Source organism: Tenrec ecaudatus, chromosome 10 (genome assembly GCF_050624435.1).
Source record: "Tenrec ecaudatus isolate mTenEca1 chromosome 10, mTenEca1.hap1, whole genome shotgun sequence".
Lineage (NCBI taxonomy): Eukaryota > Metazoa > Chordata > Mammalia > Afrosoricida > Tenrecidae > Tenrec > Tenrec ecaudatus.
The window spans coordinates 119,583,028-119,610,305 of NC_134539.1; the positions used below are offsets into that span (position 1 = coordinate 119,583,028).

The 27,278-nt window shown below is 40.9% G+C and overlaps 1 protein-coding gene across 11 annotated transcripts in view; it reads left to right on the top strand.

Annotated features, from left to right (window-relative positions):
- Nucleotides 1–27,278, top strand: part of SYNRG (synergin gamma) — a 75,938-nt gene that overhangs the window by 39,606 nt on the left and 9,054 nt on the right. For 6 of the 11 annotated variants that reach the window (XM_075561430.1, XM_075561433.1, XM_075561425.1 and 3 more), the window contains 8 exons: nt 967–1,085; nt 1,237–1,299; nt 6,930–7,880; nt 18,764–19,357; nt 20,499–20,662; nt 21,333–21,386; nt 21,899–21,995; nt 23,871–24,019. In XM_075561430.1, the coding sequence (XP_075417545.1) occupies nt 967–1,085; nt 1,237–1,299; nt 6,930–7,880; nt 18,764–19,357; nt 20,499–20,662; nt 21,333–21,386; nt 21,899–21,995; nt 23,871–24,019 (2,191 nt within the window). The remainder of the gene's footprint in view (nt 1–966; nt 1,086–1,236; nt 1,300–6,929; nt 7,881–18,763; nt 19,358–20,498; nt 20,663–21,332; nt 21,387–21,898; nt 21,996–23,870; nt 24,020–27,278) is intronic. The other 5 variants (XM_075561435.1, XM_075561434.1, XM_075561427.1 and 2 more) reach the window with 3 other exon arrangements.

The following is a 27,278-nucleotide window of genomic DNA, read 5'->3' on the forward strand; positions in this document are numbered from 1 at the left end:
CTGATAAGAAGATTTAAATGACTATGGAAAGATTTTTTTGCTCCTGGGCAAAGAACTCAATAGAAATCCATTTATATAACTTGTATGTATGGTATTGAATGACACAAATGTAGTCATTCATATGTAAAGATTTTTCTTCCAGGGAGCTGCCTAGGTCTGATAAGAAAAAGAGAGGGGGTGGTAGGGGGGAAGCAATGCTTTCATAGTATGTGTTTAAGCCTTCCAAGAATCCCCCACACAGATACTACTCATTACACTTCTTTCCCATCCAGTGAGAAATGTGTTCACAGACAGAGTATCTGTATCTAATTTTGAAGTGATTGTTGTTTTGCTGCAAAGATAGCCCCAGGAATCGCTGATGTGATCCTTGTACAAATGCAAATTGTATTTACTCTGCTGCTGCTTCTCGGCTCTGTGAACTTCTGCCAGTAAGCAGTGCAATATGATTAAAAGAAGAACAATTTCCTTCTTGGCTTGAACAGTATTTAATAATTAGATTTTTATCTTAACTATTCTACCTCTGTACTCTGAACTTATTTTTAAAGAACATATTAAAGTTAATGTAATTGCTTTAAATATATAGCTTCCTTCTCCGATTAGAGCAATTCATTTTGACCATTTTATGGACCTGAAGTTACAGATTGCAGAAGGTCATCCTTCTTATCTTCTTCCAAAGCCATTTCAATCCTTGTCATGATGACCTAGAGCGATGTTAGACATTCACTGTGGGTCTGATCCTTCTCAAATTAAAATTATTATTGCTTGTGTAGTGTTGTCTCTTAGAAAGAGGCCATTGTTTTACATATTTGTGATGTTGTCGATCTAGTTTTTAAGTTTTATAGCAAAAAGCCATGCATTACATAAGCTAGGTACCTATTTGCCATTTAAATTCTAATCCCCTATCTGATGTTAAAAAAAAGGATTTAATGTTCTAGGCATTAAGAAATTTCTTTCTCCCTTTTCCAGTGCCCCTTCTTTGTTGATACCACTTACGGGAACTAAAACGTCATCCTCAATGGATAAATATGCTGCATTTAAAGGAATTGCAGCTGACAAGACCTCTGAAAATACTGTTGCATTTGGAGGTAAAAAAATAAAACAGTTTGTAAATCTGTAAACCTGTGAGTGTAAGATTTAGTTAAGTTGTATGAATCTTTGTTGCCTTCCTTCGGTCCGTGCGTGTTCTCACACGGTCCCTTCCTCACACTCACTGAGCTTCTCCTCTTTGCATCATAGAGCCTGGTGATAAGTACAGTGCTTTCCGAGAGCTTGAACAGACCACAGACAACAAATCTTTAGGTAAGTTCTTGGGTCCTTCAGTATGTAAACTCTACTTTTTTAATAAAAGGGACTTTTGATGCTTCCTTCAGTGACACTACTAAACATCCCTTTATTTTGTTGCATGTATGTTTATAGGAGAAAAATGAATGGATAAAAAATGTAGTGTAGTAATGATTACTATGATGGCTATTCAAACCAATATATCTTAATTACATAAATAAACCTTAATGTATACCTACTATGTTTAATAAATATTGTGATATTTATTAATCTTGTGGAGGATTATCTTGTGAAATAGAGATAAGATTTTATTTAGTTATTTGTGGCTCTGGAAATTACAAGGAGGCAAAATACAGGAATTATTTTCTAAAATTTACAGTAAACCAAAAACAGATGCTATTTCCTCGAAAGATAGTCAAGCCGAGTTCAGTTGCAGTGTGAAATGGAGGGCTGTGACTACTTTGGGTCATTGGTTATTGGAGAGAGACTCAACAAGACTTGAACTGTAGATAGTCTAGCCATATATGGAGTGGGCCGTATTCAGCAACCAGTCACTTTTTTGAGATCCTCAAGATTAGTTATAATTTCATGGTATGAAAATTTTGTTTAGCCTTACCCAAACACATTAAGTTGTTGGGTCTTGTGGGACACCAAGGTCAATTGGTATATTACAGTCCACAAAGACAACATTCTACAAAATACTTTGATGAATAGCAACTAGGATTTTAAAATCTTGTGAGTGGCCATTTAAGGGGGATAGCTATTGATCTCTTCCCCTCCAGAACAAAAGAGAATCAAGTAAGTCAAAGATAAACCAATGGACTAATGAATGACAGGGACGTTAGCCTCCCTGACCCTGATACCGATTGAACTAGATGGTGCCTGGGTACCGCTATTGAAAGGGCTCACATTAGCACATAGGTTCCAAACTTATTTGGCCTACAGACTCCTTTTCAGGAAAAATAATACTTTGCAAGCCACCCTCTCCCCCATCACCAGAACTAAAATCTTTAGCCAATAATCTAAGATAAAGTATAGTTACCTGCTTTTACATCCCCCATGGATCATTCCAGTGCCCCCAAGGGGGCAGTATTGCCCACTCTGGGAAACACTGAAGTATAGGTCCTAGATAGAGTATAAAAAGAAAAGAAAGAAAAATATGGAACAAAACTCAAAATCATAAAAAAGACCAGCTAAAAATTGGTGGAACCCCCAAGACTTTCGCCCTTAATTACCCTTCAGGTGTGGAACTGAACTCAGTTTTCCGCCAGACAACAGACAAAGTCTCCAGGAGGAACAGTTGTACTCGGGAGGTACACTCCTCGGAGCAGCCGCCCAGGTGAGATCCGCAAGGCAGGGCTCAGAGTTCAGGGTTTAGGAGAGAGGAATTGAAACAGGAAACACAGAGAGGAAGTAGGATCGGTGATGTTACGTGGTAGGGATTGTAGTCAATGACTTGAAACCAAATGTGTATGAATTGTTGAATGGAAAATTTATTTGATCTATAAGCCTTCACCCAATTCTCAATAAAAAGTTTAAAATGACCCCTAGTACAACTATTAAAAAAGTTAAAAATGAATAAAAATATAAATACAAATAAAAGTGAAATACTATTTTTGCTTATCACATTATCAAGATAAAAAGATTGGCTATAATTTAAAGAAAAAGATGAAGTGAACATATTTATGTGAATATGCAGGTTTCAACACTGATAAAAGGGCAAAAGTAGATTGGAAAGGGATGATCATTTGAGAGCCGTGTGTGTGTGTGTGTGTGTGTGTGTGTGTGTGTGTGTGTGTCTATATAAACTTGTGTGTATATATACAAAATTATGTTTGTGGTATAAGTCTATGAGGAACTTTCAGTTTGTTATCATAACTCTTAACAATGTTTTTATCATCCTTTTCTCTAATGTAAATGTGGCGTAAAGAACATGATGTCATACAGATTCTCTGTGGAGCATGATATTAATGAGCATATGACATGGATGTTATTCCTGTGAAAGCCAATGGGCAAAGACACTGATGCCAACAGAATCTAAGCAGTGCTTTCACCAGTTGCTATCCAGTCGATTCTACCTCCTAGTGACCCCAGTTCATGGGGACATGTGTGTCAGGAGAACTGTGCCCTATTGGGTTTTTAGCAACTGGCTGTTTCAAAGTAGAACACCAAGCCTTCTGAGTTGCCTCTTGAAAGATTTGAACCTCCTACCATGGGTCCCACCCAGGGACTCTTCGTAAGCAGTAACTTCATTGTTGTTGTCAGGCTCCTCTGACTTGATTTCAACTCATGGTGGCCCCATTCGACAGCACTACCCCCTAGGGTTTTCTATACAATCATCTGAACCAGAACCCATTGTCAGGGCTGTCTCCCTGGAGGTAGTCAGTGGGTTTGAACCACCACCCTTTCAGTTAACAGTGGAGTGCTTATTGTGTCGTGAGGGCTCTTGGCCATAGTTTAAACCCATTGCTGTTCATAGTCTTTTTGGACTCATTGTGCCCCTCTAGGTCAGGGCAGAACTGCCCAGAAAGGTTTCCCACGCTGTAAACTTTCCGGAAGCAGACAGCATTATCTTTCTCCCACAAAGCAGTTAATGGGTTCAAACTGCCAACCCTTTGATTAGCAGCCAACCTCCCACCCACTATACCACCAAGCAGCAGTACTTTAGTCAGCCCTCTGCTGACAGAATCCCAGCTGGTTGCTTCCTTTGCTTGCTTTTATTGCTGTCTTAACTCTTAATGGTAAGGCCTTCAAAGCAGAAATGCCAACTTTGTCCATTTTAGGTGCATGTATTTAAAGTTCTTCATGGAGGTGTGTGTGTGTGTGTGTGTGTGTGTGTGTGTGTGTGTGTGTGTGTAAAATGCTTTCATTATAAATTTATCTCAATATATATTTCAATATATATATCTTATGCTTTCATTAAAAACATGTTGACCTGACTTCTTCAAAGTATGTAAAAGTTTTATCTTAGAATTCATGAAGAATCTTACAGTAGTGTGGTCTGAGGTGTGGATTTCTTTGGTCATTAAATAACAATAATATTTCCTTTTTCTACGCCTAAAATTTCAGCCATAACCTAAAATACATAAAGAAAATTCTATGTCGTATATTAAAGCTAGTGGCATAGTGGTGACCCATTGGGCTGCTAACAGCAAGGTCAGCAGTTCAAAATCACCAGCCACTCTAAGGGAGAGAGAGGTGATGGTTTCTTCTCCTGCAGTCAGTCACAGTTTCAGAAATCCACAGGGACAGGTCTACCCTGTCTTATAGGGTAGGCACAGTGGCAGTGAATTGAGCTTGAAATCTTACTAGGATCTGGAAAGTGGCCATTAGGTAACTTATGAGGACTCTTGAAATTATAGGCTTAATGCACCTTGTGATATATGAGCTTCAAATAATTGCAACTTATTTGGAGGGGAAAAAAAGTCCTTTTGTGTTTGTACATTTTAACCCACTCTTTAAAAATACATTTAACCTTTTCACCCAGCTTACATTTCTGATGGAAGAGTTTCTAATTCATCAGTAAGTTTAATTTGCTGTGGTGTTTTCCTTTAAGAATAACAAAGCAAAACTTATCAATTTCACAGATATTTCAAAGTAGCCCATCAAAAATTTAGGCCATGATAAAATTGATTGCCTGTTACCTTTTATTCATAGATGCAATGCACAAATACTCAGTGGTACATGTGCCTTAAAAATTTTGGGGTGATTTTCAAAAAGTTTTATATCTGCTTCTTCTGTCAGTGTGTGAAATCGATGTCAGTTTTTGTAAAGGTATGTCTTGAGACGTAACCTACAGGAACTCTGACTGCTGCTCCACTTCTGAAATGACCCTGTTGCTGTCCAGTGTCTTCTCCTTGTTGATAGTCTGTGCTGCTCAGTTGGTTGCGTGCTTTCGGTTCCGATGAAAACTCCGCTTTCATTGTTGTACAGGCTTTTTCATTCAGCTTACCAGCACCTCTCATGTTACAAGCACAAGTATTTAAGATCTGCAATATTTCATATGCCCAGTTTAAGAGTTAGATTTTAGTTTTAAACTTTTTTATGGTTCGTGAACTTCTGTATCCCAATTTTAGTGAAGAAATGGGATATTTTGGGGGGTTTTTTAATGAGAAAGGAAATTAGAGCTTGTACTTAAATGGATTAATTTCTAGAGGTAGCAGTTCTATTTTTAACAAGTGTCACCGCTCATTGCTGTGTTTTGTATCTCTGGTATTCATTACTCGGAATAGCCTAGTGCAGTGGTTCTTAACCTTCCTAATGCTGTGACCCTTTAATAGAATTCCTCATGTTGTGGTGACCCCCAACTGTAGACTTATTTTCGTTGCTACTTCATAACTGTCATTTTGCTACTATTATGAATCAGGAGATCCCTGTGAAAGGGTCCTTTGACCCCCAAAGGGTCCACGACCCACAGATTGAGAACCACTGGCCTAGTGGATCTTAGGGAAGATCTTGAGACACCAATCGAAATCTGAGCCCTTTGACCTGCTAATAGCAAATCTATGAACGTGCTACCATTCCTATGAAATAGAGAAGAGAAGCCCTGTTAAGAACCAGGGCCCAGGTTTTTATCAGCATGTGTGAACTGAACCTTGTTATTTATGAGCAGTTCATGGATCACCTATTCTCTCTAACCAAAAGATAAGCAATTCGGTCACTAACCGCATCCTCAGCAGAACACTGTAGACCAAAGTCTTAATCATGTCCTTTGAAATTTGGAAGAACAGAAGTGGTATTTATTCAAGTCTCTGTGTGTTTCAAAAATGAGGTAAGTACTCATTGGTACAGTGAGAGGGCTGATTTCAAGAAAAGCCAAGTACTCCTGGATCTTTCTGTGCAGTTCCGCTTGGCAGTTGGGAGGGACTGGGAAAAGCTGCTTTCGATTATGCTCTGAACCACATTTTCCTCACATGTGCCTGCAGATTAAAGCCTTAAGACACTTGAGCAAGACCACATAGTGCCTGGTTGAGCAGAATAGTGTCATCCTAAATTGAACATTGTAGGATTTCTCATAATGCTTCATGGGTGCCTCTAAGGTTTGGGGTTTTTTCTTCTTTTTTTAATAGCTTTATTAGCATTTCATCCACATGTCATATAATTCAATAATTCCATTGTATCAAGAAGAGTTATACAATTATCACCACATTCAATTCTAGGATATTTTCTTCTTCCATGTACTCATTGTTATTCATGTGATCTTTTTCTAATTGTGGCAAAATATACACAACAAAACATTCTCCAATTCCACAACTTAATTTTCTTATTGATGATCAAGGAACAGGTCTTACCTGTAGAGGCCATAGTCTCTCCTCAGTACCCATTTCACATTCTATGGTAGGTTCTTAGCACGCTTGGCTGCCTAGCCATAGAGAAAAAATATTCTGAGTATGCTTTGGGCCTACTACCAACACTAGGAAATAAAGTAGTGCTGTTAGGTGTTGGAAGTTTTATTTCTATTTACTCCCTTTGATTGGAAGTGCATATGTGGTATCGAAAGGGCTGTTTGATGGCTTGTAAATTGTGATTAAATAATGTCAAGCCAACCGAGAAAAATCTATAAACTGCTTGTAACTGAATATGATGTGCATTGTGTGGTTTTCAGTTTAACGTGCTTTGTTTCTCATTTGGTTGTGCTTTTCTTTCAGGAGAAAGCTTTGCAGAATTCAGGTGCACGGGAACTGATGATGGATTCACCGACTTTAAAACAGCAGATAGCATATCACCCCTAGAACCTCCAACAAAAGAAAAGACTTTTCCGACATCCTTCCCTTCGGGAACTGTACAGACACAGAAACCACAAACACATGTGAAAAATCCTCTGAACTTAGCAGACCTAGATATGTTTTCCTCGGTTAGTTGCAGCACCGAGAGACCAGTATCTGTTTCAGCTGCATTTAGTGCATCAAAGCCTGTCTCCATGCGAGCACAGCCAACAGACCCTGCCGCTACTGCAACAGCATTGGCGTCGACTAAAACTTCGAGTTTGGCTGACGACTTTGGAGAATTCAACCTTTTTGGGGGCTATTCTAGTCCAGCACCTGTTGGGGAGCAGGATGACTTTGCAGATTTTATGGCTTTCAGTAATAGCTCCATTTCAGCTGAGCAAAAGCCAGATGACAAATATGATGCCCTGAAAGAGGAAGCTGGTCCCTGTCCTTTCACCAGCAACTCAGGCAGCACAGGGAAGAGTGGACAGAACCCAAGTGCTGTGCCTACCAAGTACGATGTCTTCAAACAACTGTCTCTGGAAGGATCTGGACTAGGAGTGGAGGAATTCAAAGAGAGCACTCCTTCAGGGAAAAGTGACGACGACTTTGCTGACTTCCATTCCAACAAATTTTCTTCCATGAACTCGGACAAATCCCTTGGAGAAAAAGCCGTGGCCTTCAGACACGCCAAGGAAGACTCTGCTTCGGTGAAGTCCTTGGACCTCCCTTCCATTGGTGGCAGCAGTGTTGGCAAGGAGGACTCTGAAGACGCACTCTCTGTTCAGTTTGACATGAAACTGGCTGATGTGGGAGGCGATCTTAAGCATGTCATGTCTGATAGCTCTTTGGATTTGCCAACAGTTAGTGGCCAGCATCCTCCTGCTGCAGGTGAGGAATTGGTGAGATTGCTCTGGTGATGGTGATGGTGATGGTGATGGTGATTTCAAAGGTGATTCTGTGGGTGCCGCTTGACTGAACAACAAGGCTGTGGCCTTTTCCCTTTGTGAATGTCTAACAATTAACCTCCTCATTGCCAGTCCCCATGGTCGTTGCCAAGCAGTGTTAAATGTGGTTTGATGGCAACTTAGAATGGAGAGCGAAAATAGTAGTATTTTTAGAATCTAACAGTCACTTGAAGACCTACTGCTAAACAAACTCACATTGCCAGAATTTTTACAAAGACCTTTTCAGCGTCAGCAGCGTTTCTCCATTGCTGTGAGTAAGGCCAATGTTTCCCCTCATTTTTCTTCTTGAGTTTATTTGGCAGCTGCCAATCTAGGAGTCGGTTTGGTTTACAAAACAGGTTCTTGTGCCAAGAAAGTAAAACTTGCTAACCAATCATACTTCAGTTTGCCATGTTCCTCAAGAGATGAGGGAAAGTTTGTACGTGGGTGTCCTGTATGCCAGAGCGTGGCGAGGAGGAGGGGCATGTGTTGGTGTTGTCGATGGAATCCAGGTACTGTCTTTAGTGTTAACTCTATTACTGGAAGTATTACGTGGTAACAAATCTCTAGATGCTAGAATAGGTAGCTACTAACTTTCTGATAAACTATTTGAAAACTGACTACAAACACCTTATAGGGAGCCCTCTTTAAATTTGGTGTGGATTTACATGTAGTCCAACTTCCTATCCTAAAAACTCGATTCCCAAGTGTCCTAGGTTTTTTGTTTCATTTGCTTTTTGATATGTAATATAGAGAGATAAACCTATTTTGTGGCCTTTAATGATGAGAGCTATCTCAGCATTGCTGTAGTATTCTAATACATTCTAGAAGATGCATTATGCATATGGAGGTTATGAGACTGACCCTCGCAAGTTTACAGACAAGGCAGAAATTGCAAAGGGTTCGCGCATTTGCATGTATTGGACTGGTAAATCGGGAAGCAAGATTGCGTCCATCCTTTGGCTGTGGAGATGTAGGTGGTCTGCTCCCACAGGGTGCTGGATCAGGAACCAGGCAGCAGAGCCCATCTGCGGACCGGGTTGCTACAGGCTGAGGTGTGTTCCGAGTGCAGTGGGCTGGGGAAAGAGACCTTGGTGCCCTTGACTGTCGACATTCTTTTTCTGTACTCTTCTCAGATGGTTTTTCTATTTTTGTTGCTGCTGCTGTTTGTTTGTTAGAGTGGTTTTATTGGGTTTTCTTTTCGGTACGAGCTGCTTGAGCCACAACCACCGGTTACAGTGCTCCAGTTTCTAGTAATATTCTGTGCATTTTATTTAGATTTTTCATAACATGTATAACCAGCCATTTTGAACTCTGGAGTTATGAAGTAAAGGCTATTTTTCTGAAAGTGAATCTGTATTCTCTTACAGTGCCAAGTTAGATGTCTGTATGAGAGAAATCAAACCCAAGTTTGGGGTGTGTTTTTATTTGAAATTTTATTTGGGGGGGGCAGTTTATTTATTTATTTTTAACTGTGCTTGTGCTGACTGACCTGTTACAAATAATCTTGTGTGCTCATGTTCTTGTATGTGTGTTTGGGAAACTCGCAGCTTTGAACCTGTAATGTTGCAGCCAAGTCTCTTCGGTTAGAGGATATTCTTAAATACGGATTGTTTCCTCCCTTGATCTGTAAACCGATGTTGGAAAGGAGCAGTATCCCTTTAGAGCGGTTGTTCAAGGGGTTGATATCTGACCGATACGCTCTATCGTTGCACAGAATTGCTGCATCAATCTATTGTAGAAGGCAAATGACAGCTATTATCCTGCTCCCTTTGGTTTTACATAATCCTCACGTGCACCACAGTATCTCTTGCTCTCTTCCTTTGAGGGTTAAAGGTACTTCTAGTGGAGAAATAAGAAGTGGACTCTAAAGAGAGACTAAAACCTAGTAGAAACCCTAACTTAACTCTGAAGGGGATACTGTCTCTTTTAACTCTTGCTACAATTCTTTGTATGGAAGGTAGATAATACTAATAACATTGCCTGATTTCTTTGCATATTATTATGTTTAACCCTTTGAGCCCTTGGCTGGCTGCCGCCTCCCCCAACACACTAAATTTAATCGCCCTGGCACCAAAGCACCTTGTTGTGCTGTCATTAAGGTCATCTGGTTTGGTTGGCAGCAAGAGTTTGCCCCTCACTGGTGCCATTCTCAAAGGGTTAGCACGGCTTCTGTAGCCACCTACCTACCTACCAACCTGTAAAGTAGCTCTTCTATGACATTGAAAAATCTTTGTATTTTATTAATCAGCGCCTGGTTTGTTTATTTATTTTGGCTGCTTTCAGGTGCCTTTTTTTTTGACCTTTTTTTTTTTTCTGTGTGAATGTGCCTTTCACACTTGCTTTAGTATATCACTCTGCAAATCCTGATCTGCATGCTTATCAGATGACTTCTTTTCCAGCTTTTCTGTACCACTCTCTTTTGTGATCTGTAAGTCCTGTGTTAATAAATACTTCTTTGGCATATTTTGAAAGTGTGGGGACGTGTGTGATTTGTACTTTTCCAGGGTTAGACCAAAGAAATGCCTGCTTCAGACCAAGTTGAAAGCAGTTGTTCTTCCTGAGACTTGGGTGTTTATGCCTTTTTGTTTCCTTAACACCTTGTTCCTCAGACAGTATTAGTACACTTTAATCTTTGTTTCTCTTGTAATTCCATTGGTGTCAATATTTAACATGGCCCTGGAATGTGAAATATAACTTTCAGTGTTTAAAAGGTAAGGTAACCTTATACTATTTTTATGTAAGAGAGAGAGAAAACTGACCGAATTTCTAAGTTTTTATTGCTTAGTAAACATCACAGAGCCTTCCTCTGCTCGGAGTTCATTGGTGATAAGAAGGGATGGGTGAGGAGAAAGACATGAATTGAGGGTTGGGGACAGAAGAACACAATGATCTGTTAATAACTAGATATCAATAAAGTTCATTTAAAAATAAATCAAATAGTATTGAGATGTCCAAAGGAACTTTGAAATGTTCGTGGAAAAAATGTTATCTTTTCATTCCATTTTCCAAGAGCTCGTTGAAACCCCCTTGTTACTTCTGATCAGAGTAAATAGAAACTTAATTTAAATGGAGAATTTCTGTATGACAAAGTGTTCACTGTCCGTGCCTAGGAAAGTCTGCAGGGCTGAATTTGACTGGAGTTTAGTCAGGAAGGATCCCCGTCCCTGCCGGCAGAGCACACTGTCTTCAGACTAAAGGCTTTCTTTAAGCGATACTCCAGAAAGCAAGCTCTTACAGTGGCCTCACAGAACAGACAAAGCCAGGTTAAAAACATTTTCCATTTTTGAGAGAACATTTTTTAGAAGGATCAATAAAGTTAGCAACAAACAGGGCAGGGAGTTTTTCATCTTAGAGAAGAAGAATTGGGACAACATTACTGTTTTTCAGGTCAGAACCCTTACGCCAACAGGAACTATGGAAAAGGGCTATTTCCATGGTTTAAAATTTTTATTGCCATATATATTTTTTAATCATTTTATTGAGGTTCCTATATTTTAAGGTTTTGGTTTTTCTTTTTTACAATATGAAGATTAAATCAAGTGATTGATGAGCGATCAGTTATAGTGTCTAAAATAGTGTTTTGAGGTTAGCAAAAAGTATGTTGTGTTAGGGTAACTCTAAGAAAAGTTAGGCTTGCCATTCAGAATGCTGTGTTTCCCAGAGTATGAGGCTTGGTTTCAAAAATCTTATGGAAATGCATTATGCTGCTAACAAATATGAAAAAAAAATGTAAAGATCGTAGTGTAGCTTCCATCTGATGATAAAGCCACCTCCCCCTTTAATTAGAGTGCTCTGGTGCTATGTGGAAGACCATCTTTATTGCTTTGTCTAAAGAATTTTTCACAAATGGAATTTTGTAATGCTGGCTAGGTCCATCTGAGAGTGCCGCATTTTAACTCATGACTGTTTAAAAACATACATTCACTAACTGAGCAATAAATATTTCCTCGGTAACATATTTCTTTAGGGGGAGATTGTTTTTAAAATAATATAAACCTTTTTGTTTCAATAAAGACTTGAAGGACTCTGCTACAGGTTTAAATCAACAAACAAATGCTATGTTTGTGTTACCCTGGCGCCAACTAAGACCTGCTTGATTCTTGATTTCATACTTCAGTGCCTGAGAAATGACACATTTGTTGTTGTTATCAGTTGCCATCAAGTCATTTCCAGCCCATAGTACATCAGAATACAACACAACCTACGGCTCTGTGCCACCCGCACAGCTGTCTCTGTTATTTGAGCCCATTGTTCCAGCCCTGTGTCTGTCCGTCTTGTTGAGGATCTCCGTGCTCATTGACCAGCCATGCTGTCCCTCTTTGGGGCCTCGTCCCACCTGATAACATATTCAAAATATGGGAGAGACCGAGTCTCGCCGTTCTTGCTTGTACACAGATGTGTTAGTCCTTCTATAGCAGTTGCTGGATGTGCAACATTTTTTGCCAACACCCTCTTTCGAAGGCATCAATTCTGCGCTTTACTGCCCGCCATTCACATGCATGTGCAGCATTTGGAAAGACCAGGGCTTGGGTCCTTCCCGTAACAGATGTGCTCAGAGCAATATGTTTTTGATTTCCTGACTGCTGCCCCCGCGGGTGTTGATTGTGGTGGAGCCCAGTAAATCCTTCACAACTGCAATCCTTTCTCCTTTCTCATGATGTGTCTGTTGGTCCAGTTGTGAGGGTTTTGTTTTCTTTACACTGCACTGTTATCCAGACTGAAGGCTGTAGTGTTTGCTAAACATCAGTAAGCCTTTTGCGTCCTTTTTACTTCCAGGGGCAAGATTGTGTCGTCTGCATATCTCAGGTTGTTAATGGGTCTTCCTTCAACCTAAATGCCGAATTCTTCATATAATCCAGCTTTTGCTTTGATGATTTCCTCAGATATTATATTTACTCAGCTTGAATAAGTATGGATGGTGAAAGGACACAACTCTGACACACAGCTTTCCTGGTTGTAAACCATGCACTGTCACTGTTCCGTTCCAACACCCTCTCCTGGTCTCTGAAGGGTTCTATGTGAACACAAACAAATGTTCTGGAATTCAGATTCTTTTCAGTGTCCGTCATAATTTGTTATGATTTACACTGTCAAATGCCTTTGTATAGCCAATGAAACAGAGAGACACATCTTTCTGCTATTCTGTTTCCAGTCAGGATCCATCTGACATCAGCAGTGATAATCCCTCATCCACGTCCTTTTCTGAATCCTGCTTCCCTATGTATGTTTGGCTGTGATCTTTTTAAATTGCCTTCAGCAAACTACTTGTATGTGATCTTAATGATATTAATTCTTCAATAATTCTTGTATTCTGTTGGATCATCTTTTGGGGAATGGGTAAAATATGAGTCTCTTCTAGTCAGATGGCCAATGCAGATTTTTTTGGCCTAGATGAGTTAGTAGTTCTGGTGTTGCATCTGTTTGTTGAGAAATCTCAGTTGGTACTTCATCAATCCCTTAAGCATGGTTTTGGTCAGTACCTTCAGTGACGTTTGGACTTCTTCAGTACCATTCATTCAAGATCATACGCTGCTTTCTGAAATGATTGGACACTGACCAGTTGTTTTTGCTTCTGTGAGACTGTATTTCTTCCATGTTCTTTTGATGCTTCCTGCAATCTGCATGTATTACATCTGATGCCTTTCCACAACTTGTCTGGTCTTTGATGCCTTTCCACAACTTGTCTGGTCTTCAGTCGTTAGTGTTGCATAAATCTGTTCCTGAGATGGTCTCTAAATTCAGGTAGGATAGACTCAAGGTTTTATTTTGACTCCTGTGGACTTTAATTGTAATCTCCAGCTTCTACTTGAACTTGGATCTGAGCAATTGATGGTCTGTTCTGCAGTCCACCCTTACCTTGTTCAGACTAGTATTAGGCTTCTCCATTGCCCTTTTCTATTAATGTAGTCAATTTGATTCTTATGTATCCTATCTGTCCCATCTAGTAGGGGCTATAGTGGGTATAGTCACCATTTATGTTGTTGAGAAAAGGTATTTCCAATGAATAGATTATTGGTCTTGCAAAATTTTATCATGCTATCCCAGCCTTGTTTCTGTCACCAATCTCATATTTCCTAGCTTTCACATTCCAATTACCAGTAATTAACAGTGCATCTTGATGACATCTTTGACCAATTTCAGACTGCAGAGGTTGGTAGATGACTCTGTTCCTTCATCCTTGGCATTAGTAGTTGGTGGGTAAATTTGAATAATAGTCATTTTGACTGGTCTTCCTTGTGGGCCTATGAATATTTTCTTTTCACTGACAGCACTGTATTTCAGACTAGATCTTGGAAATGTTCTTTGGGGCAATGAAAGGGATGCTGTTCCTCTTTAGTTTATCATTCCCAGCATAGTTGAACATATTCTAAGTGTCCAGTTCTAAATGGACAGTGTTCATCCACTTCAGCTGACGAGTGCCTAGAATATATATTTCCAAGCATATCATTTCACTTTTGACAAGTTCTAATTTCCTAGCTTCATACTTTGTTGCAATTATTAATGAACGTTTGAAGCTATTGCTTCTCCTTTAGAGTCTCTTAGGAAGAGGATTCCCTTGGGCTGAAAGGCAGTCACTGTAACTGGGGAAGAGCTGCCTCCTCAGACTGCCTTTGACTTGAATAGCATGAATGGAGTAAAGCTTGCAGAAACTTCATTTGCTTATGTGGCACCACTCAAAATAAGTATATTTTGATTCCATAATTACTGCTCATGTTAAAATCCATGTTGGTTTTCAAAAGTAGCAAATGAACACGGAGGGAACTCTGACAAAATCAAAGAAGTTGTAAAACACCTCAAAAAACCAAGTTATTTTTGAAGATCTGCTTCCAGATCTCTTGTTTTTTTTTTTCATAAGTTGAATTTTTTTTTTGATAAGTTGTTTTGGGAAATGTTAGACAGTAATTTTGACAGAATGGCAGAGTCTGATGCATAGGAGGTCTCCTAGGTGCCGCGATCTTCTTGGCCAAAGGACCCAATGGCGATTACCGTCTTTTGGGCTCATTTGATGAGATTTATATTGGTGAACTTGGGTGACACCCATTGTATGGCCTGATTAATTCCTTGACATTCTAAATTTTACTGACTTAAAAAATCCACACACATACACACAAAATCCACAATGTTTCCATGTTCCTTTTTTTAATTTAAAGTACTGATACAGAAACCTGAAGGTGCGTCCTAATAGCATGGATATAATTTAAAACATAGAATTAAATCATTCAGCTATCTGTGTACCAGTGTAGAGTGGGAGGTTTTCTGCAGATGGAAACACTGTAAGACACATTTGAGAGCCTGTAAGACTGACACTTTCATCAGTGTCATTCCTGTTTTCTTCAACAGCACCTGTCGGGGTGAGTTTGAAACTCGTAGGACGTGTCAGATCAGATTCTGTAATTAGTGGAGAGTACAACTGTTCCTAGATTGAAGTCCAGGACCAGGGATGGAAAGAAGCAGAACTGTCTAAATATTTCACGTTTGCTTTGGTAAAGGAAGTTTGGATTGAATCAGTATTGGCAGTTAAAAGCTATGTCTTGTTTCATAGCTCGCACATCTTTATGGCTATACAAAACACTTGAGAATTGGCACATATATCACGTTTCTTCTTTCTCTGAACCCTTCCTCCAAAGCTAGTAACTTTTAATCACTTGGGCACATGCTTACAGCTTTAGAAACAAACTGTCCATGGGAATGGGCTCTTGCCTCCTTTGTTCCAAGAAACATCTTGTTTTCTCCTACAAAGTCCACTTTAAAGGGATTTGAATAAAGGCTATAGAAGAGACTGAGAGGGTAACGAGCAGGAGAAAGAAACCGTGTCTCGGTTGAGAACCATGATGAAAAGTAGATTGTATGCTTTGTTCCTTTGGCCTTTATCATAGGGCATCCCTGGTTGCAAACAAATAGATGTATCGAGGCACCCAATTTGGCGTATTATCTGTGTGCAATTGCAGTTCAACTAAGCACAGTCCCAGAGTTCTCCAGTTGAATTGGAAATGCACTAGTGATTCTGTTCGTTTTATTGCATCCATTCCCCATTTTCTTTTTCCCGTTTCTCTAGCAATTTTCAGAATTCAGCCGTCAAATGGAAAACTCATCTATGGTAACTTCAGTGATTACAAAAGAAAATGTGACTGTGGGTTATTCCATGTTATTTTCCAGACAGGGCTTCCATCACTGACATTTGAGGTCTCACCAAAGCTTTAACATTTCCCAGAGCATTATACAAAAATCTATATCATTTGACTGTTTATACAACTGTAGAGCTGTTAACCCAGGAAGTGAGGGATTGTCTTGATTTGACCTAGCCCAGTGACTTGATATTACCACATTATTCTCAGAAAGTGGCTTACAACATGCACCAGGCCAGGGAATACTACTTTGTTTCCATATTGTGTACAGCTGCCTTGTCTTATACTCCCTATGTAATCACAGACACCTTTTAAAACACTAGACTGTGTGTCCAAATTAATCATGCTTTAGTAAATTAGTTTTTTCACATGAACTTATCGCTAACAAGCAAAAGTAAAACTTAAATATCAACTTCCAGCCTTGATGTTAGCAAGTCTTATGTATTTATTTTTCATTATTAAAAACACCCACAATTTTATTGCTCCTAACTCTTTCAATTAATCAGTTGATGAGTAATTTCAAAGGGCAAAAGGTCATACATACCATTTTAAGTAAAAACAAGAATTAGTCAAGACCTGTATTTTACAAAAATGCTTAAAAGCTCTTCAATTAAGACAATTCCTGTTTTACTTAGCAATGCTTTTTACCCGAGTATATTAGTCATTTCTGTTTTACTTATTTTTAATCCTGTTGCATGATTACACAAATGGGTCTTTTGGTACCATAGCAACTCAGTTGCAATGTTTGAACTTTTTATTAAATCTATTTTTTGTGTCTAGGATAATTGCTACCCTCATAATAGATGAGATTCTGGGAGTAATTCCTAATATTAGCTTTTCCCCAAACAGCTCCCTAACAGGGGCTTATGATAAAAATACCTGTTATGAAACATTCTTCTGAATGTTCCTCGTGAAGACTAGAGGCGCATGTCCACCTGCATCTGCCTACCACGCTGAGCCTGGGTGCCTTGTGGCTCCTTTAAAGAGTGGAGCAAGGAGGCCACCGCAGCCACGGGCTTGTTTCATCTCTCTGTGGCCTACAAATCTGTCACCGGAATCCTTTTCCCCAACGTCCTTGTATCTTTACCAGTTTGAAGCGTAGCAGACGCACTGCAGAATTCTAAAATGCATCACCTGTGGTAGATCGTTGCTTTTCAGTGGCTGGCCTTTCTGACCATCTCAGGCTTTCGAGGGGTTAAAGAGAGGTATTCGAGAGGTCTTTCACAAAGTTCCTGGAAACACTCCATTCTCTTTTCATCCCAATTTTCCACAAACTTTCCTTAAGTCCCTTTTGTGTTAGAAGAGATAGGGAAATGGAGAGTCCCTTAACTGTCATCAACTCTGGAGAGTGGCTGTGAAAGAAAAGTAGCAAAAAATTAAAAAGTAGCAATGACCCAATGCCAGCCCCCCTTGTGGACTTCATTATGAAGATCTGCTTTTGAGCCTTCCCCTTGTAAACCGGGGGTGTGGCTGGCCGAGGGAGGTCTTGTGATGGGTCTTCTTGTCTTGTGTACAGTGCCTGAAAGGAAACGAATGCAGGTAAAAATCTCAGCCTGACGGAGTGGACAGCACTGCTGACAGGGGGTTCTCTCCACACCAGCCTGACTCCACCACGGCGGCTTTGCCTCTTGAAACTGGACAAGACACATCTTCCTCAGGAAGGCCCCTAAACCAATGGGTTTACTTTTCCATGTGACTGGAATCATTTCAATGTAGACCCTAAGAAGCAACTAAATGGCTAATTGAGGCCAGTGACCACTCTGCTGAACAACCAGTTACATGTGGCTCCCAGGCCTTAGCCGGCCCCTTCCCCCACAGTGTCACAGTGGGTCCTGCAAGCGCACCCTTCTGAGGACACACTCTGCTCCTTGGACAGATAAGCAAAGCGAAGTGTAGACATGCCCCATCACTTGCCTGTTCCCTTACAAACAGTAGTGGCAGTACTGGGAGTTGAACTCAGTTCTAAATAAGAAAAACATATGCACTCAGTTCTGTGCTGCCTCTCAAAATGACTAAAATGTATGTTTTGCGAAATGAACCCTTTACCATTGGGTTGTGGGGTTGGTTTTTAGTTTTTGTTTTTTTACATGAGACTCATAGTTGAATGAGAAAACCGGACCCCTGGTTTTATTTTGGGGGGACTAATGTAGATTAGATTGATTTTTCTGTTCTCACACTCTACCACAGCAATAAGGCGTCAAAATTGACCAAAATGATGATTAGGTAAGTAATTGCTTAATTAAAAATGGGAAATTAGGAAACATTTTCACTTTAGCTTTAAGGTACCATGTTTTAAAATTAATTTGCCATGCATATATCTTTTGGATGAATATATTTTAAAGGAACAGTTTTTAATAGGATGAAAGGAGCCATGTTTTAGGCAGGGAATATGTAAACCTTTTAAAATACAAATAAACAGACAAGGTATGAAGTGACTAACCTAATGTCAAGCAGCAGATGCATTGGTAAATAAACCACCTAGCTTTTTGAATAATTTTTTAATTTCCAAAGACAGTTATGTGTAGATGCAAAATCAATGTGGGTTTTTTACAATCAAATTTTACAACCCAACCGCCAATTCTAAATGTAGTTAATTCTAACGTAGCATAAAGTGAAGACAGTTTGCTTCCCTAGCGTTTAGAGCCTGTTGCTGAGTCGTGAGCTTGCCTCTAATTGTGGGGTTTTATTTCCCTTTCAGATATAGAGGACTTAAAATATGCTGCTTTGGGGACCTACAGTAGCAATTTTGCAGTGAGCGCGCTTTCAAGCTTTGACTGGTCAGACAGGGATGATGCCTCTCAAGGCAGAAAACTCTCTCCATTTGTCCTCTCAGCAGGAAGCGGGTCCTCCCCAGCTGCCTCCGTGCTTCAAAAGAAAGAGACTTCCTTTGGCAGTTCTGAAAGCAGCACCGTGCCCTCTCTCTCCAAAGTAACCACCTTTCCCAGTGAGGATGCCCTTCCAGAGGCGACCTTTGCAGCATTTGCCAATTTTAAAGATGGAATTCCTCAGGCCAGCGAGCAAAAGGACTATGACAGCAGGCACTACAAAGAATTCACAAGCCAAGACCCCCCTTCAGCCGACCGGAGCCAAGAGGGCACATGTTCCAGCCCAGCTTCGAGTGGCGCGTCCCATGAAACCCCACAGGAATGCCCGGATGACTTTGGGGAGTTTCAGAGTGAGAAACCCAAGATCAGCAAGTTTGACTTTTTACTGGCCAGTTCACAGAGTAAGATGAAATCCAGCGAAGAAATGATCAAAAGTGAGCTGGCCACGTTTGACCTGTCTGTTCAAGGTGGGTAGCTTCCACGTGGATTGTGCTGCTGGCGCTCCTCCCACTTGAGGGGGGGCTTAGGGTTCTTTCTCAAGAATAAAAGTTGGGTCCCCGGTTTAGCAGGAAGTAGATTTCCCAACCTTTGAGAGCAGATTCTATTAGTGGTAACTAAAAAGATTTCCATGATTGAATTGAAGTCAATTCACTGTTGCTCAGTAAACCTCTTTTGTGGGCTAAAAACAAGCACAGAGCACAGTCTGTTTTTCATTAGTTTATTGATGGGAGGTATGCTGTGTGCAAGACACCAGAGCAGTGGATTGGATCCACTTGTGGGCAGTTTAGCTCTGGTCTTGCTCTGGGTTATAAACGGTGTCTTAGAACCTAGAGATTCCCATGTAGATCTAGATCCAGCCAACAGACCAGTTTTGATTGCCCCCGTGTTAATATTTAAGAATCATGAGAGATTTCATTATCTGGATTTCTAGCATTTTGTAAAAAGCTACTGTATTTGGCAGTAGTGGGCCTGCAAGCAGAGCCCACTGATCCTTGGAGCTGAGTAGCAATGTCCCCTTTTGATGGGCCAAGCTCCCCCCAGTTTGCCACAGTCCCCACCACTCCCTATCTTCAGCTGACCCGCTTTGGTCATTTACTTTTTTTGCCTGGTCTATGTAGGTATATGGGTTTCCCTCTTCTGTAATCCCATCCTAACAGAAGGGATCATTGATGAGATTGAAATACTGAGCAGCTCGGTAACAATTCCTAACTAAGCAAACTTTAACAGAGTGACCCTACAGAACTGCGTAGGAAAACCCCGTAAGGTTTACAAAGGCACAAATCCTTTACAAAAGCAGATTTCCTCAACTTCTCATGCACAAGAGCAGGTGGGTTCAAACCATAGACCTCTCAGGTAGCATTGCAATGTTTAACGCACTGCCATACAAATTCACAACGAATGATGCAGTAGTGACACAAGTCTTACAAATTGGTATTTGCTAAGTCACTTTTATCTAATGTTCTGCACTTAGACTCACAGGAGACAACTGATAGCTCAGAGAAGCATCCTGGGGAAAATTAAAGGCAGGAAAGGCTTCAACATGTAGCTTCCTAGGCAGAACTAAGCTGAGTCAAGCAAACCTTTGGCTGTGCCATCATCCACTTTCAGGGTCTCACAGGAGAAGTTTGAGCCTGGGAGATAAAGAAATGAGCCGTCCCTCTCCTGCCCCGGCTTTGGAGCAGCCTTTCCGAGACCGCTCAAGCACCCTGAGTGAGAAGCCCGCTCTGCCTGTCATCCGGGACAAGTACAAAGATCTGACAGGAGAAGTGGAGGTGAGCACCCCTGCAGCCAAGGCAAAGGCATGAGGGCCCCAAGGAAAAGGGCCCTGGGCCTTCACATGGAAAACTGAGGTGCAGAGAGTCGCAAGATGCCAGGCATCATGTCATTCAAGCTAGTCGTGGATGACAACACCAGGTGCAGCCTCCCTGGAAAGAGTGACCCTAAACTTAGTGACGGAAACTTCCCAGAGCTCACACTTTACCATCTTCCTGGTCAAGCTTCAAAGTGGGGAAGCCTGGAAAATTATTCTGGAGTATCTAATTCGCAGCCAACACCCTTAGCTCTCCTCCTTCCTGTTCTTTATCACACAGCGTCCTGACTGACGCAGAAAGCCAATGGTTTGACGTGAACTTTCAGACTAGACCCCTTTATGGCGAATCCCGCAAAGGAAGGTTTTAGGTGTTACTGGAAGAAGGGGAAAATGCTTACAGAGGGAAACTGCTATAAACTGCTTCCCTCTGATTTGCAGTTACGTGCTCTGAAGTCACAATCATTGGTGATTTATAATAATCAGTAGTGAGTTCAAAAAGATAAGCTCGGCTTGAGCTAAAATTATTTAAATAATAACAGTGTCTTCCAGAGACCTTCGAATTGATAGGAGTCATAAATAAAGGATTCCGGGCATGCCCATTTAAAACCCAGTTTTTCCCCTACTGTTCACAGGAGAATGAGAGATACGCATATGAATGGCAGCGCTGCCTGGGGAGTGCTCTGGATGTGAGTATTTCTCTCTTGGTGGTGCCATGGTCCTGCCCATAGCAGAGGCGGCGTCTTGGGCCATTTTGTTTTCTGATTGGTTCATTGAATAGACAGAAGAAAACTTGGGAGCATTACCTTGCCGGCCTTGCATAGCCTCAGTGAAAAAAAATCAGAGCTCATCTTACAAGGCTTCTTTCACAGATGTAGCAGCAGACTCTAGCTCTGTTGTTCCCTCATCTCACTGTGTTTGAGAAATAACCAAAGCGGCACCGTTCACTCTGCCTGTATTAAAATAATGTAAGTTGGGGGATCTCTGTCTTCTGTCTTCCGAAGAGAGGAGAAGATTGTTTCTCTTAGGTTAAAAGTAACTTCTCAGCTTTGTTTCAGCATAGTCACACACATATCTGCTCCTCATGCTTTTACAGAGCCTATTGGCATTTTGCTAAGTTGTCTGCTAACAGTAAATTGATTTGCAGTGAATTCTCCCAGTTAACTACGGCGATGTGTGATGTGATTTTTGTTTCTCGTAGGTTATCAAGAAGGCCAATGATACCTTGAATGGAATCAGTAGCAGTACTGTTTGCACAGAAGTCATCCAGTCAGCTCCGGGCATGGAGTATTTATTAGGTGTGTGCCTTTATACTTTTCTTATTTAAAGTCACAACACTGCATTGTTTTCAGGGCCTCCTTATTTTGATCTAGATCCCGTAAACCCCAGAGGGCTTCCCTTAGTAGTGTCTGCATTTGGAGATAAGACCCTTCAGTCAGTCACAGGCAATAACAGCTATTTAACATAGGTCTCTGTGGTCAAGTTTCCAGAGTCCCTGTTATGCACATCATAGCAATGGTATAAAATTACATCTGTGATCCTAGTTTGAAGCAGAGTCTGAACTAGGTGAGGCCCGAACATCATTTTGTCTCCAACCACTGCCTGACCATGCTCTGTGTGGATTCTTTGTGTGAGATCACAAGCAGATTCCTTCGCTTCTACTGGTAAACATCCCTATTTGATTTAAAACCTCTCTGTCCAGATCAGCATCCAACCTTCCTTAAACTTGGGACTTGGCTGTGGACCCTAATCTGTTTCAGATGTGTTTTCAAATATCACCTAAGTGCGACCTTCCCTGGCCTCCTCTATCCAACCTGCCTCTCCTGCCACCTCACTCACCAGTACTTCCTGCCCCTCCCGCTGCTTCCTGTTCTCCTTGCCCTTACCCTTAATGTTTGATAGCTTGTTCTGGTTTGCTGTCTCCCATGCTCCCTCCATTAGAATGAAGCTACAAGGAAGCCAAGATTTCTGTTGTGTTCACTACTATGCCCCTGACACCTTGAATAGGACCTTACCTGTAGTGGTCACTCAGACACAGCACCTCAGTGGTTGAATCGTGAACAAGCTCTCCTTTATTCTGCCACTCACTCTAGTCGAGTTCCTCCTTTCCTGCTTAAACAAGCCCCACCACCTAAGTAGTTGTCCATCAGGAAATGGGAAATCTGGTCTACCCCTCTGGTAGGTCTCCTAAAGGTGACAATGGCCCTTGCCCTTCCCCTAGGCCAGGAAGAGGAAAAAGTCATAGTGCTGATGATACACCACTCTGAAGACTCCCTTGTAATTCCTCTAGTCTTTAAAGACAAGGTCGTGGGCGTGAGGATGGAGGTGGAGGTGGAGGTAGAGATGTGACAGTGGCTTCTTTAGGATGGGACAGGCCTTGGTGTCTATTACTAATCAGCCACAACTCGGAGATCACTGGGTAAGAGCCAGGCTGCATCTGTGCCCTGTGGGAAGATATGTATAGCCACAGAACAGATAAATCGTTGGAAATTCAGGAGATTGAGATATTTCTTAATTACTTTGTGATGTTATTGGCATTTAGAGTCTCTTAAACTTTGAATATTCATGTTTCAGCCAGTGTAATGGGATTTCCCAAATTCAAACAAATGGGCTCATTAAGAAGTGGGTGGAGGGGAACGCATACTTGCATAATACTATTCTTTGGTCACTGTTCTAAGCTATTCAGATATGAGCTTATTTAATTCTCTTAAGAACCCTTTGAGGAAGTTCAGCTGTTGACCCAGTTTGCAGGTGAGAAAACAGAGAGACAAGATGACTTGCCCAAGGGTACAAGGTTGGCAAATGGCAGAGCTGGAATTTGAACTTGAATTCCACATCTATTAGCCCGAGTGACACAGTGGTTAAGACACTTGGCTGCCCACCAGCACCAGCAGTGCCAAGGGAGAAAGATGTGACAGCTTCCATAAAGATTTACAGCTGTGGAGACCCTCTGCAGGAGACCCTACAGAGGGCGATGGGTCAGAAATAGATTGCTCAGCCGTGGTTTGCTTCATGGAGTGCCACAGCCTGCAGTAAGAGCTCCACGGGGCTGAGTGGAGTAAGATCGCCTCTGTCCAGGAATGCTTAATTCCAGCAAAGGAAACCAGCAAGTAATAATGCCTCACTCTTGTCTTCTCTCACTCTCCGCACTTCCTACACCCTCACTCTGTCAGGTGTCGTCGAGGTGTACAGGGTAACCAAACGTGTGGAGCTGGGGATCAAGGCCACCGCAGTGTGCAGTGAGAAACTCCAGCAGCTGCTGAAGGACATTGATAAAGTGTGGAATAACCTCATCGGCTTCATGTCACTTGCCACACTCACGGTAAGCCCACTGGACAATTCAGGTGCTGTTTTTCCCCCCAGAAACTTAAAGCTAGAAAAGGGGACAGTGTTCCTGTGAGGGCGCTGCCTGGAGTGGGAAGGTGCCTCTGGCTCGTGCTAAAGGAGCATGAGGACCCTTGTCCCATTTGTGGAATAGTGCAGATTGCGCCTCAGGAACGAAGAGTATAGGAAAGCCTCACTTTCTCCGCATCCTTCTTAACGCACATCACATATGCATGCTTTATGAAGCATGTCTTTGCATGCTTTTGTTTTTAGTCATTCGCGTTTGCTGTGTCTCCTTTTAAAAGCTGTGTGACGCACCAGGTTTTCCTCCAACATGCCTCACCGCTCCCTTTTATTAACTTTTGGATTGTTTTCATGATAAATAGTCCTGTGAATATCTTTAAACAATTGACTGTTTCTTCTTTTGTGGATATGTTCCTCAAAATGGACCTCGTACAAGGTCAGACTGTGTGCATGTATGCACACAGACACATGCATAATGCATATCTGGTTCATGTTTGGTTCCTTAGATGGCTTTGCAGCTAGTTTAGACTGGTTGACGGTGATACCAGCGGCATGTATGATGTAAATAAGCTATGTTCTAGCTTTCCCTGTAGACTTCTGAGCTTGACAAGTGTATCGTTCCCTAAAGTTGTTTGTGACTTACATGTCCTTTTCTGAAAAGGCTTTGCAGTATTCAAAATAATAATTTACTCTTTCTTGTGCATATAAATTGTTATCTCTGGATTTTTTGTTAAATGGAATATGGTTATTGACCTTATCTATTTTTTGATTTTTTAATTGTTATGGGATAATAGTTTTATTTTTAATATTTATTAGGTAGTAACCTTTTATTCGTTACTTTATTTTTCTATTACTGTTCCTTTGTACATTTCATTAGGCAAAGCTGTTTTATTTTTATATATTCATGCCTATCCCGTTTGTCTCTTATGAGATCCTTTATTTCCACATTAATAAAACTTTATCTTCCTTCTACAGCTGGAATAAATATACCATTCCATTTTCCTCTCTTTTTTTTTTCTTCTTTTACATTTAACTGTGTGGCCCATCTGAACGAGATAGCAACCATGTGGTAAGACTCTGTTCTTATTGCACTGTACTGATAGCCAGGGAGGTGCCCAGCCATCCCAATAGCACATCTTAAATAGCAAATCCTCTCACTGTTAATAGGTTGCTTCTCCTTTGTAGTTTTCAGTTCTTAGCTTAAATTATTTCCTATTTTGTTCCCTTAGACTCATTTTTCCAATATATAGTCTACAATCATACAGTAATTTTTAAAAACAGTATGGTTCTGGCCAATCGAGTGAGAAATGAAGTGTAAATATTTTGAGAGACAAAATATGCTCGTTTGATGTGATATGAAATGTATTGGCAAAAAATGCATAGCGTCTCCAAACACCAACAGTTAGCAAGTATAATAAACTGTAAATGTTGTGCTTGCCATGCAGTAAACTGACCTCCAAGCTAGGGTTAGGGTTCCATTCTTCATCGCCTGTCAGGCTGTTCTACACACCAAGGCCACGCTGTTCTCTCTCAAATGCAAATATTATCATGTCATTTGAATCCTATTTAAAATCCTGCAGTGGCACTCCATAGTCTCCAGGGTCAAGTTCAAACTCCTTAGCTGAACATCCCAGCTTTTTCCGCCCTTGGCCTGCACTTGCCTCTCTGTTAGGCAGCTTTTGCCTCAGAGGCTGTACTTCATTTTCCTTGGAAGTCATCCTACGCTCCCTTCAGTCGCTCCTGTGTGTGTCTGTCCAAAATGGATTTTCTACCATAGCACCTCACACACTTGTTGGTCACTGTGGGTTTCCTTGTTTTTGCCCACTGGCTTGTCAACTCTTTGAGAGCAAGACTGTGTCCTTATTCCTGTTCTGATACAGGAAGCCTGTATTGTTCCTTATTGCTGGAACCTTTTGTTTGCTGAGGGTTTTTTGCTTTGTGTTTGTTTGTGTATATATATGTGTGTTGTTGTTTCATCTTTTATTTTGAGACATGATAGAAAAACCCTACGGGTACACATCAAAATTATAGTTGATATTAAGACAAACTCATCAGAAAGCTCTGTCAGCTAACCTGGAAGCTTTCAGTCAGGTTCTATGATTGACATGTTATTCTTTTTGTTTAATACTCTTTTGAACCACACGGTTTGTTTGTTTGTTTGATGCGGGTTTTTTAAAGATGCTAGATACCTTGCATTTGTTGTATTTCTTAACTATTAAAGTTGGCAATTGATGGGTTATGTTTTTAATCACTACTGGCACAGTAGTTAAGCATTTGGCTGTGAACCAAAAAGTCAAAGGTTCAAACCCACCAGCTGCTCTGAGAGAGAAAGCTGTGGCTGTCAGTTTAACAGAGTTACAGCCTTGGAAACCTTAGGAGGCAGTTCCGACTGTGTCCAACAGGGGTCACTGTGAATTAGACTCAACTTCAAGACTGTGTGAGTTTGGTGAAACAAAGGGAAGTGAGAGTAGGGAAGATAAGATAGAGCCTGCAAGTAAGTACTATAGACAAAAAGCCTTGCTTTCTAAAGTGTAGGGGCCCTGGTAGTATAGTGGTTACATCAGTAGTTCAAAACCACTGGGCACTTCTCGGTAGAAAGATGTGGCTTTCTACTTCCGTAAACAGTAACAGTCTCAGAAACTTAAAGGGGCAGGAAGTTTGATTTTCTGAAGTGTATGTCTTTGTTTGAGGCTGCCAATCAGTGGTAAGAAGACATGTTCAATGACGTGATTTACTGTAGCTGTAATATAAGCCTAGAATTCAGGAGACGGATACTTTTTCTAGTAATATAATCAGAGGGGAAACGCTAATGGAACCCACATTATATTTTAAAATAACTTTCTAGTTAACTAAAGGAACAGGTTTTATCAAGTAGTTATATCTCTCAATATAGGCAGAATGGTATAACTTCAAAAGTGCATTTTAACAGGAGTCTAAGTGTGGGAAAAAATTGAGTGAGTGGTAAACTGGAAAACAGTGTGGCGATGTTGACTGACAGCACAGGTCTTGGGTCTTGGGAAGAAAATCCCCAAATCAGTAAGAACTAGAGCAACAGCCCAGGGAGAAGAGGAGTTCATAAAAGAGAAGGCACCACTCACCAGGTGGACATTAATGCACATGAAAACAAAGTTTTGACTTGAACCTGGCCAAACTTCAGTTTGTTTGGTCGGTTTGAATCAAGGTGAGCTGTACCTTAAGAAGGGAATATGACTTGATACCACCCCCCTTGGGGA